The sequence below is a fragment of the Hemiscyllium ocellatum genome, chromosome 4 (assembly GCF_020745735.1).
Source record: "Hemiscyllium ocellatum isolate sHemOce1 chromosome 4, sHemOce1.pat.X.cur, whole genome shotgun sequence".
Lineage (NCBI taxonomy): Eukaryota > Metazoa > Chordata > Chondrichthyes > Orectolobiformes > Hemiscylliidae > Hemiscyllium > Hemiscyllium ocellatum.
This window is the reverse complement of record NC_083404.1, coordinates 135,188,427-135,206,079: the sequence shown is the minus strand read 5'-3', so window position 1 is coordinate 135,206,079 and position 17,653 is coordinate 135,188,427. Positions and strand designations below refer to the sequence as shown.

General features: G+C 46.1%; 1 protein-coding gene across 3 annotated transcripts in view; it reads right to left on the bottom strand.

Moving 5' to 3' along the window:
• Nucleotides 1-14,367, bottom strand: part of LOC132815525 (NIPA-like protein 2) — an 83,257-nt gene extending 68,890 nt beyond the window's left edge. For all 3 annotated transcript variants that reach the window (XM_060824520.1, XM_060824521.1, XM_060824522.1), the window contains exon 1: nucleotides 14,110-14,367. In XM_060824520.1, the coding sequence (XP_060680503.1) occupies nucleotides 14,110-14,217 (108 nt within the window). In that variant the 5' untranslated portion in view covers nucleotides 14,218-14,367. The remainder of the gene's footprint in view (nucleotides 1-14,109) is intronic.
• Nucleotides 14,368-17,653: the final 3,286 nt, after the last annotated feature.

The following is a 17,653-nucleotide window of genomic DNA, read 5'->3' as shown; positions in this document are numbered from 1 at the left end:
GGTTGTATGGCAGAGTAGATTCAGTGGATCAAATGGCCTAATTCTGCTCTAATATCTTAGAATATAGAACATAGAACATTACAGCGCAGAACAGGCCCTTCGGCCCTCGATATTGCACCGAACTGTGAAATTAATCTGATGCCCACCTAACCTACACCGTTCCCTTATTATCCATATGTATGTCCAATGCTTTTTTAAATTCCCTTAATGTTGGCAAGTCTACTACTGTTGCAGACAGGCTGTTCTATGTCTTTACTACTCCCTGAGTGAAGAAGCTACCCCTCATATCTGTCCTAAATCTATCACCCTTCAATTTAAAGCTATGCCCTCTCGTGTTAGCCTTCACCATCAGAGGAAAAAGGCTCTCACTGTCCACCCGATCTAACCCTCTGATTATCTTCGACATCTGGATTAAGTCACTTCTCAATTTTCTTCTCTCTAACGAAAACAGCCTCAGTTCCCTCAGCCTTTCCATGATAGACCTCCCTCCCATAATAGGCAACATCCCCATAAATCGCCTCTGAACCCTTTCAACAGCTTCCACATTCTTCCGATAAAGCAGTAACCAGAACTGTACGCAATATTCCAGGTGTGTCCTTACTAGTGTATTGTACAGCTAAAGCCTGACCATGTGGCTTCGAAAACTAATCCCCCTACCAATAAACGGCAACATACCATATGCCTTATTGACAACCCTATCAACCTGGGTAGCATCTTCCAGGGATTTTCGCACCTGGACACCGAGATCTCTCTAGGTAAAAACAATGACTGCAGATGCTGGAAACCAGATTCTGGATCAGTGGTGCTGGAAGAGCACAGCAGTTCAGGCAGCATCTGAGGAGCAGCAAATCGACGTTTTGGGCAAAAGCCCTTCATCAGGAATAAAGGCAGAGAGCCTGAAGCGTGGAGAGATAAGCTAGAGGAGGGTGGGGGTGGGGAGAAAGTAGCATGGAGTACAATAGGTGAGTGGGGGAGGGGATGAAGGTGATAGGTCAGGGAGGAGGGTGGAGTGGATAGGTGGAAAAGAAGATAGGCAGGTAGGACAAGTCATGGGGACAGTGCTGAGCTGGAAGTTTGGAACTGGGGTGAGGTGGGGGAAGGGCAAATGAGGAATCTGTTGAAGTCCACATTGATGCCCTGGGGTTGAAGTGTTCCAAGGCGGAAGATGAGGCGTTCTTCCTCCAGGCGTCTGGTGGTGAGGGAGCGGCGGTGAAGGAGGCCCAGGACCTCCATGTCCTTGGCAGAGTGGGAGGGGGAGTTGAAATGTTGGGCCACAGGGCGGTGTGGTTGATTGGTGCGGGTGTCCCGGAGATGTTCCCTAAAGTGCTCTGCTAGGAGGCACCCAGTCTCCCCAATGTAGAGGAGACCGCATCGGGAACAACGGATACAATAAATGATATTAGTGGATGTGCAGGTAAAACTTTGATGGATGTGGAAGGCTTCTTTAGGGCCTTGGATGGAGGTGAGACAGGTGGTGCAGGTGCAGGTTTTACAGTTCCTGTGGTGGCAGGGGAAGGTGCCAGGATGGGAGGGTGGGTTGTAAGGGGGCGTGGACCTGACCAGGTAGTCACGGAGGGAACGGTCTTTGCGAAATGTGGAAAGGGGTGGGGAGGGAAATATATTCCTGGTGGTGGGGTCTTTTTGGAGTGGTGGAAATGTTGGCAGATGATTTGCTTTATGCGAAGGTTGGTAGGGTGGAAGGTGAGCACCAGGGGGGTTCTGTCCTTGTCACGGTTGGAGGGGTGGGGTCTGAGGGCGGAGGTGCGGGATGTGGATGAGATGTGTTGGAGGGCATCTTTAACCATGTGGGAAGGGAAATTGCGGTCTCTAAAGAAGGAGGCCATCTGGCGTGTTCTGTGGTGGAACTGGTCCTCCTGGGAGCAGATACGGCAGAGGTGGAGGAATTGGGAATACGGGATGGCATTTTTGCAAGAGGTAGGATGGGAAGAGGTGTAATCCAGGTAGCTGTGGGAGTCGGTGGGTTTGTAAAAAATGTCAGTGTCAAGTCGGTCGTCATTAATGGAGATAGAGAGGTCCAGGAAGGGGAGGGAGGTGCCAGAGATGGTCCAGGTAAATTTAAGGTCAGGGTGGAATGTGTTGGTGAAGTTGATGAATTGCTCAACCTCTTCGCGGGAGTCATTGCAGTCATCAATGTAGTGGAGGAAGAGGTGGGGAGTGGTGCCGGTGTAATTACGGAAGATCGACTGTTCTATGTAGCCAACAAAGAGACAGGCATAGCTGGGGCCCATACGTATGCCCATGGCTACCCCTTTTGTCTGGAGGAAGTGGGAGGATTCGAAGGAGAAATCGTTAAGGGTGAGGACCAGTTTGGCCAAACGAATGAGAGTGTCGGTGGAAGGGTACTGCTGGGGACGTCAGGAGAGGAAAAAATGGAGGGCTTGGAGGCCCTGGTCATGGCAGATGGAGGTGTAGACGGATTGGATATCCATGGTAAAGATGAGGCGTTGGGGGCCGGGGAAACGGAAGTCTTGGAGGAGGTGGAGGGCGTGGGTGGTGTCTCGAACGCATGTGTGGAGTTCCTGGACTGGAGGGACAGGACAGAGTCGAGGTAAGTAGAGATAAGTTCAGTGGGGCAGGAGCAGGCTGAGACAGTGGGTCAGCCAGGGTGGTCAGGCTTGTGGAACTTGGGAAGGAGGTAGAACCGGGCAGTGCGGGATTCCCGGACTATGAGGTTGGAAGCTGTGTGTAGGAAATCTCCTGTTCATCTACACTGCCAAGAATTTTACCATTAGCCCAGTACTCTCCAATCCTGTTACTTCTTCCAAAGTGAACTACCTCACAATTTTCCGCATTAAACTCCATTTGCCACATCTCAGCCCAGCTCTGCATTTTATCTGTGTCCCTCTGTAATCCACAATATCCTTCGGCACTATCCACAACTCTGCCTACCTTAGTGTCATCTGCAAATTTACTGACCCATCCTTCTACGCCCATGTCCAGATCATTTATAAAGATAACAAACAGCAGTGGCCCCAAAACAGATCCTTGTGGCACACCATTGGAAACTGAGCTCCAGGATGAACATTTCCCATCGACCACCACACTCTGTCTTCTTTCAGCTCGCCAATTTCTGATCCAAACTGCTAAATCACCTTCAGCAATAGCCTACTGAGTGGAACCTTATCAAACCCCTTACTGAAGTCCACGTACACCACATTCAACCGCCTTACATTCATTCACCTGTTTTGTCACCTTCTTGAAGAACTCAATAAGGTTAGTGAGGCACGACGTACCCTTCACAAAACCATGTTGATTGTCCCTAATCAAATCAATCCTTTCCAGATAATTACAAATCCTATCTCTTATAACATTTTCCAACACCTTACCCACAACTGAAGCAAGTCTCACTGGCCGATAATTACCAGGGTTGTCCTGACCCCCCTTCTTCAACAAGGGAACAATATTTGCTGTCCTCCAGTCTTCTAGCACTACTCCTGTTGACAATGATGATATAAAGATTGAACCCAAAGGCTCTGAAATCTCCTCCTTGGCTTCCCAGAGAATCCAGGGATGAATCCCATCTGGCCCCGATGTCTTATCTTCCAAAATTGCTAAAACTTCCTCTTTGTCAACCCCAATCCCATCTAATCTTGTAGCCTGTATCTCTGTATTCTCACTAACATTGTCCTTTTCCAATGTGAATATTGACGAAATGTATTCATTAAGCGCTTCCCCTATGTCCTCAGATTCCACACACAACTTTCCACGACTATCTTCGATTAGCCCTAATCTTACTCTAGCCATTCTTTTATTTCTGATAAACCTATAGAAGGCTTTAGGGTTTTCCCTGATCCTATCCGCCAACAACATCTCATGTACCCTCCTGGCTCTTCTTAGCCCTCTCTTTAGATATTTTCTGGCTAAATTGTAACTCTTGAACCTCCTAACTGAGCCTTCACACTTCATTCTCACATAAGCCTTCCTCTTGACATCTTACGGTCTAAGACGTCATTAAGTATGTTCAAAGCTGAGTTTTAATCAGGAAGGGAATCAACGATTATGGGGAAAGGCAGGAAAGTGGAGTTGAGGATCATCACATCAGCCATGATCTCATGAAATGGCAGAACAGACTCGACGGGCCAAATGGCCTACTTCAGCTCCTATGTCTTATGATTTAGAGAATTGATTGTGAAGGAACGAGAAAGAAGCAAATCCCACAATCCACCTGGTGGAGATGTCCTGCTCCATGTGCTTCAAGATCTGTGAGACAATAATCAGCTGGAAGACCCACAGTAGAATCTCCTGACCCTGATGTGTCATCACCCATGACTCGAACAACAGCAATGATGACAATTTACAGTTGGAATAGAGAGAAAAAAAAGAAACAATTTGCACTTAGAAAACTCTTACAGTGATGATGACCTGCTAATTTTGTTCATAGACTCATAGAATCCCTACAGTGTGGAAACAGGCCCTTCGGCCCAACAAATCCACATCGACCCTCCAAAGGATATCCCACCCAAACCCATTCCCCTACCCTATTACTCAACGTTTACCCCTGACTAATGCACCTAACCTACACACCCCTGAATACTATGGGCAATTTAGCATGGCCAAGTCAGCTAACCCCATTTGAGGGGCTACACACTGGGATTTTCTTTCAACAGCCGTCAAACTCATCACAGCATGAAAGATTTTACACACTGTGCGGTCAGACTATGGCTATTTCTGGCTCCTCTGTGTTGCCCTGCCTCAGTGCTGCATTGAAATGTTAACCTAAATTATGCACACAAATCTGTGATGTGGAGTGTGACCCTCTGATTCACAGTTTATGTTTCAATACATAATGACCCCTCTTCCAAGCAATATTTATCTCCATGTGACAAAAAAAAACAGCAAATAGCATTGTTTCAAAGGCACAGAATAAAAGCTGTTAACAGTGAGATGAAACCTTTCGCTTGTACTATTTTGATTTGTGGGCAGATTAATTCTCGATTGATTTGGATTTCTGGTCAGACCACATCCTCCGTAAGATAAATGCATCAAAAAACAAAATTAAATATGAGCCAGAGAAGGAATATGATAGGGAGAAGCGAAAATGATTAAAAATTGAGCAGATAATGTAAGGCAATAGCAGCGAGAAAATGATAAGGAGAAAAGGACTGAGCAGCAGGTTGGCAGCGAGAAATAGAGAGAGAGAGAGAGACAGAGAGAGAAAGGAGAGAAAACAGGAGTTGTGTGAAAGGGAAGTTTCACCTCTACCAGAGCCACCAGAAATGTCATGAGTCATAGAGATGTACAGCATGGAAACAGACCCTTTGGTCCAACTCATCCATGCTGATCAGATATCCTATCCTAACCTAATCTAGTCCCACCTGCCAGCATTTGGCCCATTTCGCTCCAAACCCTTCCTTTTCATATATCCATCCAGATACCTTTTAAATGTTGTGATTGTACCAACCTCCACCACTCCCTCTGGCAGCTCATTCCATATACACACCACCATCTGTATGAAAAAGTTGCCCCTTAGGTCCCTTTTAAATCTTTCCCCTCTCACCTTAAACCTATGCCCTCTAGTTCTGGATTCCCCTACCCCAGGGAACAGACCTTGTCTATTTACCCTATCCAGGCCCCATCATGATTGTGATTGTTAATTATAAGGTTTACACAGTATCTGATTTAGGACTAGTTAAAATACTTCTTCCTGGTGATTACCAGAAATTCACATTCTCTCCAATTACTTTTCTCTGCCTCTTGCCTATTAGGGATAGGGGATTGGTTAGCTCAGGTGGCTGAATGACTGAATTTCATTACAGAATAAGGCCACAGCATGGGTTCAAATCCCATACCAGCTGAGGTACCCCGTAAAGGGACTCTCTTTCTCAACCTCTACCCTCCCCTGAGGTGTGGTGACCCTCAGGTTAAACCTCTTCCAGGAGAGAGCACCCTATGGTCTAGTACCTTTACTAACACGATAGAGAAAAGCTGCACTTCCCATACTTATTTCCTGATATGTTATGCCCACTGGGTGCTGCTCCCAGATGCAATGACTGAATTTGCTCCGTTGGGAACGGCTTGGCAAACATTGTTTTTTAAATTGAGCAATAAAAGTTTGTAAACGCCTTGTGTCAATTTGTGGAGCTTTTGAGAGAGTGTGGACAAGGTGCAGATAAGCTAAAGGAATGTGCATGTGTGACCTGCAGTGTCAGATGGCAAGCATGCAGGCCAGGAGCAGGAGAAGGCCACTCAGCCCCTCCAGCCCATTCTGCCATTAGATTAGATCACTGTTGATCTGAATTACTTCACATTCCCAACTATCCATGTTCATTTCTTTTTGCAACAGTGATGCTTTTGTGACTTTGCTAGGATATTTGGAGCTGACTCTGTAGTTGATAATGGCAGGCACTGCTGCTTATTAAAGGAGGTCGACTCTGCTGTGTTGCCCATGGGAGAGAATTGTTACTTGATGTGTGATGAAGGGTATAAAGAAATGACCTCATGAAAGGACTCCAGAAAACAGATGGCATTATATTGAGGCATTTGCAAATCGCTACCTAATCGTTATGCCCTCAGGAAAATGATTGCCACTTTGCAAAGCAACAAACAGCACCCACTCAGTATGATGCTGCTGGCAAATGGCCAGGAAAAGACATAACCATCAGTGTTGGAATGTGGTCAATGACAGCATCCACCTATCACATCTCCATCGCCCCTCCCCCAAGTCCCTCCTCCCTACCTTTTATCTTAGCCCGCTGGACACACTTTCCTCATTCCTGAAGAAGGGCTTATGCCCGAAACGTCGAATTTCCTGTTCCTTGGATGCTGCCTGACCTGCTGCGCTTTTCCAGTAACACATTTTCAGCTCTGATCTCCAGCATCTGCAGACCTCACTTTCTCCTCAATGACCCAAGGTCAGGTGATAGGAGGTCTGTCAAACATCATGGGATGATGGGATGACCCAAGGTGGACCATGAAGTGGTAAATCATTGATTGTGTATTCACAGGATTGGGATATGTAGGTCAGAGAAGATGGGGCAAGCACTGATGTCAATGTTGCATGTAAACATTGTAACGTGGTATGTATAAATATCCTGTACTCTATTGGGAAAGAGAGAGTGTCACAGACCTTCAATCTGAATAGTAATTAAGAGGGTGACCGGACCGCATGTGAAAGCCAGATTCAGAGCAGTCTCTGGCCTCTCCCATACGCATGGTACATGAACTCCAAATAAAGAATGATTTGAGCTATTGTACACAGGACTCAGACTCCCCTTTCAAACCCCTCTCCAACAAGTTGTGATTAATTCCTACCCTGGCTATTGCCTCACATGACAGCATTGATTGTTCAGCTTTTCAATTTGAATTCAGAGTTTTCTTTCCAATTAATCAGTCACCTGTTAAGCTAGTTCACATATCAGCTAATATCTCACAGAATCACAGAAAGCCATTCAGCCCACATTGCCTCTTCTAACTCTTTGAAAGAGCAATCCAATTATTTCCACTTCCCCCCTTTCCCCATTGCAATGTAAAATATTCCTAATTTTGGGCCAACGACCAATTCTCTATTTCAATTGCTTTCTTCAACCCCTTTCAGGTACTGTATTCCAGATTATAACAACCAGTTACATTAAAAAGTCTCTCCTCATCCCTGATTGATTTCACTGCTGATTTTAACAAAATGGATTTTTTACAAGTGATTACATCCATCAGATCGAAACAATGTGTTTCCAATGGAATACTGGAAGTTGTTAGAAATTCCTTGGGAAAGTATGAAAGAAAATGTTGGACCAAGCAATTTTGTACTGCTTCATTTAAAAATGATCAATATTGCACAATGCTTCCTTACAGTCAGTGACTCAGTGACGGTCTTTTAGGGAATGTACGTTTTGAGTCATACATTGCGATGTTTGAAGAGTACCTTATCTATACTCAGCATGTTTTATTTAGGCTACCAGAAACTGAGAGTCTGTATTGTTATGAAGGGTGTTATTTTAGACTAAACTCTGAAATTCCATCCCTAATCCCTCCCACTCCTCCCTTAAGAAGCACTGTAGAACTTAATCCTTTGCACACATTTTATTTTCATCACTCATCCTTCTGTCTATCATCTTCAACAGGCTCAATTTTAATTCATCCAAAATTTACTGCCCTCTGGAATTCATTTCTTCTTTAACCCTTTCTGCTTCCGCCCTCACACCTCACTTCATCTTGAAGATGCTCACTCAGGTTAGAAATATAGGAAGGAGATGTGGCTGTGGTAACGAGTCTGTTTGAGAACGTGGCTGAAGAGTTTCTGTGCAGAGGAGATGACCTGGGGGGTGCAGTGAGAGAGAGACTCACTGAAATCCTTGTAGAGGGAGGAAGAGAGCTTCTTCAAGGAAGGCATCCTTGCAAGAGGATTCGCAGTAGGTTAAAATCTTTGAGTAAAAAATGAGGTCTGCAGATGCTGGAGACCACAGCCGAAAATGTGCCGCTGGTTAAAGCACAGCAATGTAACTCTGCAAGTACAAATTCACCACACAAGCGTATATCTGTAGTGTGTGTGTGTGTGTGTGTGTGTCTGGGGTGGGGGTTGTGAATGTCTGTGAGAGAGAATGTATATATGTGGGTGTGTGAGTGTAAAGGGGTCTAAGTCTGTGAGAGGGTGCTTGTGTGACTGTGAGAGTGTGAGAGTTTGTAGGAGTGTATATAAGTGTCTGTGTGCATGTCTGTGTTTAGGAGTGCCTGCGTGTGTGTATGTGTAGGAGTGTCTGCGTGTGTGTATGTGTAGGAGTGCCTGCGTGTGTGTATGTGTAGGAGTGCCTGCGTGTGTGCACGAACAATGATCTGTTTGAGGTTTGGTGGTTGTTTAAAGGTGAGAAGTGGAGGTGTGCGGAAGGTTCTGGCGAGGTGCTCATCCGCACTGATAATGTGTTGCAGGCCGCAAAGATCATTGTTTGTAACAAACTGCCTGGTTTTCAGGACAACTCCATACAACCTTGTCACAGTAGGCACTGCAAGACGTGCCAGAGTGTGGACATGGACACCAACATTACGCGTGGGGACACTTCCCTCCATGTACATGGCAGGTACTCATGTGACTCAGCCAACGTTGTCTATCTTATACACTGCAGGCAAGGTTGCCTGAGGCATGGTACGTTGGTGAAGCCGAGCAGAGGCTACATCAATGGATGAATGGGCACCACACAAAAATCAACAGACAGGAGTGTTCCCTCCCAGTTGGGGAATACTTCAGTGGTCCAGGACATTTGACCTCAGGCCTTTGGGTGGCCATCGTCCAAGGTGGACTTTGGGACAGGCAGCAGAGGAAAGTGGCCGAGCAGAGGCTGATAGCTAAGTTCGGTACCCATAGGGAGGGCCTCAACCAGGACCTTGGGTTCATGTCACACTACAGGTAACCACCATTGCACTACTACCTACACACACACACACACACACAGACACACCTTGATCCCTTTACACTCACACACACATTTACACTCTTTCTCACCCCCCACCCCAGACACACACAAACCCACCATACACGCATACACGTTTGTGGGGTAAATTTGTACTTGCAGAGTTACATTGTACTTTGCTCAAACACTGCATGAATCCATGTAAGACTCTGTTCACTTATTTTTTAGATTTGAATCAGTCTAAACATTATGGCACAGACAACTGCACACAGTGGGTGAACACCTTCAGCACATTATCTGGGCTGACACCAATTCTTACAGCTAACCTGAGAATGTAAGTTTTTAAAAAAGTTTTGTGATTTACATATGAAAGAAGTGAAGCTATTATAGTCATTCTAACAGATAAGAGACTTAACAAACAATCAAGGTATTTTTCAATGTATAATTTCAGTTACATCACACTGTAAACGTTTGCTATAAATTCTGTGACTTACAGTTGTTTACTCAATAACAACCCAATTACGGAGCAGTGCTTTGAAAGCCAGTGCTTCCAATTAAACCTGTTTGACTATAACCTGGTGTTGTGTGATTTTTAACCCTATTGACCTTAATGGTTTGGTATCTGTTCATAGTGATTGAAGGATAAAGATGGACTCTTCTGCAGATGTTGTCACTGGACTTTGTCTCTCTTCCTGAGGGAGCACTGAAAGGGCTTTGATTTCACACCTCATCTAAAAAAAAGTACATGTGGCAGTGCAGCACAGCCCCAGTACCACACTGGAATGTCATTCTGCATTGTCTTCAAGTGTCTGGAGTGGGAATAGAACCTACACACTTGGAACTGACCAGCAATGTTATTACCCAGTGAGTCATGGATAACAATTGAAGGGCTGTTGCTCAGAATGATCAACGCCCAGTACAAAGTTCACAAAATAGTCTTTCAACTGGTCTAGCTATCCAATTTGCATAAACAAACAGACCAACATCCACTATGGCAGGGCTCTAGCTCAGATCATTGGGCAGACAGAGGAATGGTGATTATGTCACTGGACTAGTAATCCAGGAACCCAGTGGTTTGGAAAGGTGGATTCAAAGTCTCCAAGGGACAGCTCGTGGAATTTAAATTCAATCTCGAATTGAAAGCTAGCCTCAATGACCATGACAACAATTGTCAATTGTCATAAAATCCCAACATGGTCAGTAATGCCTTTAGGGTAGGAATTCCGCTGTAACCCCAGACCCACAGCAATATTAGATTAGATTAGATTACTTACAGTGTGGAAACAGGCCCTTCGGCCCAACAAGTCCACACCGACCCGCCGAAGAGCAACCCACCCATACATTTACCCCTTTACCTAACACCTATGGGCAATTTAGCATGGCCAATTCACCTGACCTGCACATCTTTGTGACTGTGGGAGGAAACCAGAGCACCCGGAGGAAACTCATGCAGACACGGGGAGAATGTGCAAACTCCACACAGTCAGTCACCTGAGTCAGGAATTGAACCCGGGTCTCTGGCGCTATGAGGCAGCAGTGCTAACCACTGTGCCACCATGCTTGACTCTTAAATGCCCTCTGCAACATTCAGTGCCAAGGCAATTAGGGATGGGCAACAAATGCTGCCACTGCTGCCCACATGAAGGAAAATTAAAATAGTTTTTCTTTGTTCATTTGCAGGATGTATGTATCACTAGCTTGGCCAGCATTTACTGCCCCATCCCTGACTGCCCAATGTTGCTGTCAGTCTAGAGTCACATCTAGGCCAGACAGGTAAGGACGGCAATTTCATTCCCTAAAGGATAGCCTGATGTGTTTTACAACAATTGACAATGGTTACATGGTCATCAGTAATTCCAGACTTTTATTAAATTCAAATTCTGCCATCTGTCATGGTGGGATTTGAATCTCTGGATAAATATCCAGCAATAATACTATGAGTCCAACACCTCACCCAAAATAGAACAATGTGGATTGTAGGGGGATGGCCCTCCCTATTCCAACATATTTAATTATTACATACCTGTCCAATAAACCTTAGTGATTTGTGAATCTCAAAACTCTGCTCTCATTTGTGGGCGGCACGGTGGCACAGTGGTTAGCACTGCTGCCTCACAGCGCCTGTAGACCCGGGTTCAATTCCCGACTCAGGCGACTGACTGTGTGGAGTTTGCACGTTCTCCCCGTGTCTGCGTGGGTTTCCTCCGGGTGCTCCGGTTTCCTCCCACAGTCCAAAGATGTGCGGGTCAGGTGAATTGGCCAAGCTAAAATTGCCCGTAGTGTTAGGTAAGGGGTAAATGTAGGGGTATGGGTGGGTTGCGCTTCGGCGGGTCGGTGTGGACTTGTTGGGCCGAAGGGCCTGTTTCCACACTGTAAGTCTAATCTAATCTAATCTAATCTAAAAATTCCCACTTCCCCATTCAAGAATACAATGAACTGAGGTATTCACAGGCCTGAACTACAATCTCTGGAAAACACTGACTTAAGAGTGTGGCGGAGGCTGGGGTCATGCTTGAGCACAGACCAGAGATGTTCTGCAAAGTGATCACTCCGTTTGGTTTCTCCCTAGTCTGTTCCTTGACCACCAACATCACCCCCTCCCTCTCCATGACACCTTCACATGTAACCGCAGAAGGTGCAACATCTGCCCCTTCACCTCCTCCCTGCTCCCCATCTAAGGGCCAAAACAGTCTTTCCAGGTGAAGCAGCATTTCACCCGCACCTCCTCCAATCTTGTGTATTGTATTTGCTGCACCCAAGATGGCAGGCTCTACATTAGAGAACCCAAACACAGACTGGGTGACCGCTTTGCTGAACACCTCTAGTCTGTGCACAAGCAAGACGCTCTCATAGACAGTCATTTTAACACAGCAGCCTGCTGGTGTCTGTTCTCAACGTGCTGCAGTGTCCCAGGGAATCACGGTGCAAACTGCAATCATTGACTCAGAGTTGTACAGCACAGAAACAGACCCTTCGGACCAACTTGTCCATGGAGGAGCAACACCTCATCTTCAGACTAACCTTCTGGGCTCAATATTCGAGTTTAACAGCTTCAGATTGTGAACTATTCCATTCCTTACTTTTAGCTTAACTTGTTACATTCTTATGCCCGGAACGTCGATTCCCCGCTCCTCAGATTCTGCCTGACCTGCTGTGCTTTTCCAGCATCACACTCTCGACTCTAATCTCCAGCATCTGCAGTCCTCACTTTCGCCTTGTTACATTCTCTGTTATCCTCTCTCCCCTCCCCCCACCCCCAGTGGGACTGTCCTTTCCAGTCTGGCAGTTAGACACAGGGTTGTTCTGCTATTCTCACAAACTGATCTCTTAATCTGCAACTCTTTCTCCCTCAGCACTCCACCCTGGCCACTCCTGGAAAAATGCTGCCCCCTTCACACTTCACAGCAGCTCTGGTGAAGAGTCATCTAGACTTGGAAACATTAGCTTGATCTCTCTCTATGGATGCAGTCTGACCCGCTGTGATCTCCAGCATTTGTTGTTTGCACTGTGATTTTCTATGTCTGCTCTCCGACAAGGACCTTTAGTTATTTGTAATCAACCTATTCAGAGATATTCCGACACACCTCTGAAGCAGGTGGGGCTTGAACCTGCACCTCCTAGCTCAGAGGCAGGGACACTGCGACCGCACTGTCGACCCTTATTTGAACTTTTCTTATTGGCAGAACGAAACTGAGGCAAAAGTGAGGACTGCGGATGCTGGAAATCAGAGTCTAGATTAGAGTGGTGCTGGAAAAGCACAGCAGGTCAGGCAGCATCCGAGGAGCAGGAACTGAATCTAGCCCTCAATACACAGATGATGCTAAGCAAGTTGCGAATTGTCAAAATGGATGAAATTTTGAGGGAGGGGGTCAGGACTGATTCTATGGGGGGGGGGGGAAATAAAGAAAATAATCCTAAATTCACCAGTAAACATTTGGTCTTGATTGCTTGGTCATTCCCAGTAACATGTGTGCGAGTTGATAGAGGGAAGTGAGAACTGGAGTCTGTCCTGTTGATAAAGTTGAAAACGTGTTGCTGGAAAAGCGCAGCAGGTCGGGCAGCATCCAAGGAGCAGGAGATTCGACGTTTCGGGCCTTCTTCAGGAATATAAAGTTGCCATATTCTTAGCGAGACTCTCTTTCCATGAAGAGATGATGGTTTAACCCGAGGAAAAGCCCCACTGTCTGTGTTCCTCTGCTGAAGTTAAATAGGGGTCAATTCAGTTATCGGCCCCTCCTAATGTTTCAAATCCATGTCAATATAGTCTCGGATGTGTAAGAGATATCTTTGGTTGGAATCAGTATTTGTGACTATTCTGTGTGCCAAGCTATTTTTCAATGAATAAAAGAAGGTTTAATTTGAGGGTCATGGTAACCTCGGGGGTGAACCCAAGCGCCCGTAAGCGTCTCTCTGCATCACATTCCAGTCAAACTGAGAGAACTGACCCCCCCCCCCCCCCTCTCCTGTCAGATCGGCTATGGGGGGCTTCACTCGGGGAAAAGTTTACACTTTGTTGCATCTCTTTCTCTGAAACACGAAACACACACAAACAGAGGGGAGGGGAAAAGACTGAAAGAAATTCGCTACAAACGCAGAAAATGCAGCGAACTGTTGCAGTCTGTCACTACTTTGTTACAGATCCGCTCTGATGGAAGGCAATTCTACTTCAATTGTCACCAGTTAAAACAACTTTTGCCTAAAGCTGCAGAGTAAGTGTCTCGCCTCCTGCTGCAAGCCGGCACCTTCTCACCTGGTAAGGGTGTAGGTTACTCCAGGTGGGTGACAGCGTGCTGTTCTGTCGCTCGGAAACATTAGGAACAAGCTCCAGGGGAGTCGCCACTGACACTGCACTCGCCATAGCTCCCAATGCCGGCCGGAGCCAGCCACTCCTTCTCCTACCGGGGTCTGGGAAGAGGCATCGAGTCACCGCTCACCATCTCCCCGCCTGCAGCAACCGGCAGACAGGGCTGCCCTGGGTTCGCTTCCAGCAACAACCCCTCGCCGGCCCTGGCACTTCCTGATCGCTTCAGGATATGAGAGAGAGAGAGAGATGACAGGGCGGAGTCCTCACACTCAAGGCGAGTGAGACAAACACCCCTTGTTCTTGTAGCTACAGTAAACTCTTTATTTGAGACATCAGTACCAAAGGCGTTTGGAGTCTCAGTTCACACTTGCAACTCTTTCACTCACTGACCTTGGAGGAATCTTGCCCCTGAATTAAATTTAAAATAAACTGCTCTCTTCTCCTTTCACTAAAGCAGAAGGTGTTGTTGGGTGAAGAAAGAATCTGATCCCACCCAGTCAGAGATGAGGGATAATTTCATTACAGCTGCCAGAGGATGTGCTGGAGGCTGGTACAATTGCAACATTTAAAAGGCATCTGGATGGGTATATGAATAGGAAGGTAAAAACAATGACTGCAGATGCTGGAAACCAGATTCTGGATCAGTGGTGCTGGAAGAGCACAGCAGTTCAGGCAGCATCCAACGAGCAGCGAAATCGACGTTTCGGGCAAAAGCCCTTCATCAGGAATAAAGGCAGTGAGCTGGAAGCATGGAGAGAAATGGGCTGGGTGCTGGCAGGTGGGACTAAATTGGGTTGGGATATCTGGTCGGCATGGACAGGTTGGACCGAAGGGTCTGTTTCCGTGCTGTACATCTCTATGACTCTATTAACCTATTTTTCTAGTCAACCTGTTCAGAGCTTATGCTGGAGATGTTGACTCTCCTGCTCCTCTAACGCTTCCTGACCTGCTGTGTTTTTCCAGTGCCACACTTTTTGACTCTGATATTCCAGCATCTGCAGTCCTCACTTTCTCTTGTTCGAGTGCCCCTTCCTCAGAACCCTGTTCTTATTTCTGAGAGTGGGTCACCAGATCCGAAACGGTAACTCGGATTTCTCTCCACAGATGCTGCCAGACTTGCTGAGCTTTTCCAGCAATTTCAGTTTTTGTTCAAAGATGCTATTACACATCTCTGGAGCAGATGAGACTTGAGAACCCCCAGGCCTCCTGGTCCAGCAGTCAGGACACTACCACTAAGCCACAAGAGGGGCCCTAACATTTCTTCAACTAGACAGTAGGGAGCCTGTGGAATTCACTGCTACAGAAAATGCCAAAACATTGTGTGATTTGAAGAAGACTTGGATATAGCATTTGGGGATCAAGGAATTCTGGGGCAAAACAGGCACAAGTTGGTTGATTACAATGAATGGTAGAGCAGACTAGAAGGGGTGATTAGTCTACTCCTGCTCCTATTTTCTATGTTTCCATGAGTCATGAACATGTGCATTTTTATAGCCCTGTATGCCTAGAAGCAAAAATAGGGAGGAGGCAATAAATCTGAAATGTTGCAACAATACAGAAACGAGTTTGGAAAAGTCACCAGGTCAGACAGCTGGCATATTTTGAAGGGATTGAGAGAGACATTTTTTTCTGTTCATGGTACCACTGAAGGATCATCAACTTTAAATGTTAATTTGTTATTTTCATTCTTTTTGGTTTAAATTCATATTACTCAGTATATTTGGGCTTTAGAACTGAAATAACTGTCCAGAAGCTGGTATCTCGTCACCAAGTCACCTTTTATTCACATGTGCACTGTTCATGGGCTGTGACCAGCCAGCTCAAAGCCGGTCCCGTGAATGAGGAGACCTTCTGAATCTCCAGTTTTGTTTAGGAGATTCTAATTTGTTGCTGAGACCTTTTTTCCCCTTTCCTTTCCCTACAATACTGCATAGCAGTAGTGCTTATTATCTCCTGTTTATAAGACCATAAGACATAGGAGTGGAAGTAAGGCCAGTTGGCCCATCGAGTCCACTCCGCCATTCAATCATGGCTGATGGGCATTTCAACTCCACTTACCAGCATTCTCCCCGTAGCCCTCAATTCCTCGAGACAACAAGAATCTATTAATCTCTGCCTTTAGTGGAGAATGCGGGTATATCTGTCAGCCAGGGCTCCCTGATTGATCCAGGTTACAACCTCAATGGGGGAATCTCACAGTCAATGCGATCCACCTGACCATGTTTCCAATCACTGCTCGGACCCTTGGAGTAACATTGTGATGAAGTCATAGTGCTGTTCCTCTCGGGCATAAATAATACAGTGTGGGTGGAGTTGGAGAAGAGAGCAAGAAATATCTGGAGTAGAACAATTCATATTAGATGGTAGTGTTTGTAGTATTATTTTTCAATAATGTAACAGTAAGCTAGAAATTAGTGTATCCTGAAATCTATGTATTAGTTGTACTTAGACTTAATAAACAGTGTTAGACAGAGGCCCAAGCCTGAAGACAGACCTTGTCTCCTCAACCATTTACCTTTAAGCCAAATCATGAGCTTTTGGATCTTGAATGGTGGCTGGAATCTGAATTGTCTAGGCCAAGAGATACATGGTTAGGATGTTCAGAAAAGTGGTTACATTGCATTCCTGCAGCATGGATGCAGAAGGAGAATGGGAGACTGCTCCAGACAGGAGACAGTGAGGTCTGCAGATGTTGAAGATCAGAGTTGAGAGTGTGTTGCTGGAAAAGCACAGCAGGTCAGTCATCCCCTCCCATTTATCTCTCCACCCCCAAGGCTCCCAGCCTCATTCCTGATGAAGGGCTCTGCCCAAAACGTCAATTTTCCTGCTCCTCGGATGCTGCCTGGCCTGCTGTGCTTTTCCAGCAACACATTCTCAAGATTGCTCCAGACAACCAGGCAAGTAGTGCAGGAATCCCCTGATGTCTTGCTGACAATTGGGTTTCTGTTATCAATGCCTTTGGTTCCTCAGAGAAGTGTAGCAAAAGCCAGGTGTGTAGCACCATTCGGCAGTCTGGCTGTAAGGAACCAAGGAAGAAGAGGAGAAGAGCAGAATTGATAGAGTCAGGGAAGCAGGAGCTGCTGAGGCTGTAGACATGACTTCACAATTGGATGCTGCCTCCCTAGTGCCAGGGTCAAGGATGACATGGTGCAGCTGAAGAAAATCCTAGAGTGGGCGAACAGCTAGAAATCATGCTCCACATTGGTCCCAATCACTGGGATAAGAGAGGTGATGAGATCCTGAAAGCAGTTTTCTGAGAGCTAAATAGAAAACTGAAAGGCGGGACCTCAGAAGCAACAATTTCAGAAATACTCCCATTCGGACTTGCTGGTGAGCATCAAAATAGGGGAATTGAGTCATTTAACATGGAAAGCTGGTGTGGTAAGGATGAGTATCAGATTTCTGCAGCATTGGGACTGATTCTGAGCAGCTGGGACATGTCCCAGCCACAGAGTGTGCATCAGAGTCTGGCCAGGACAACTATTCCATC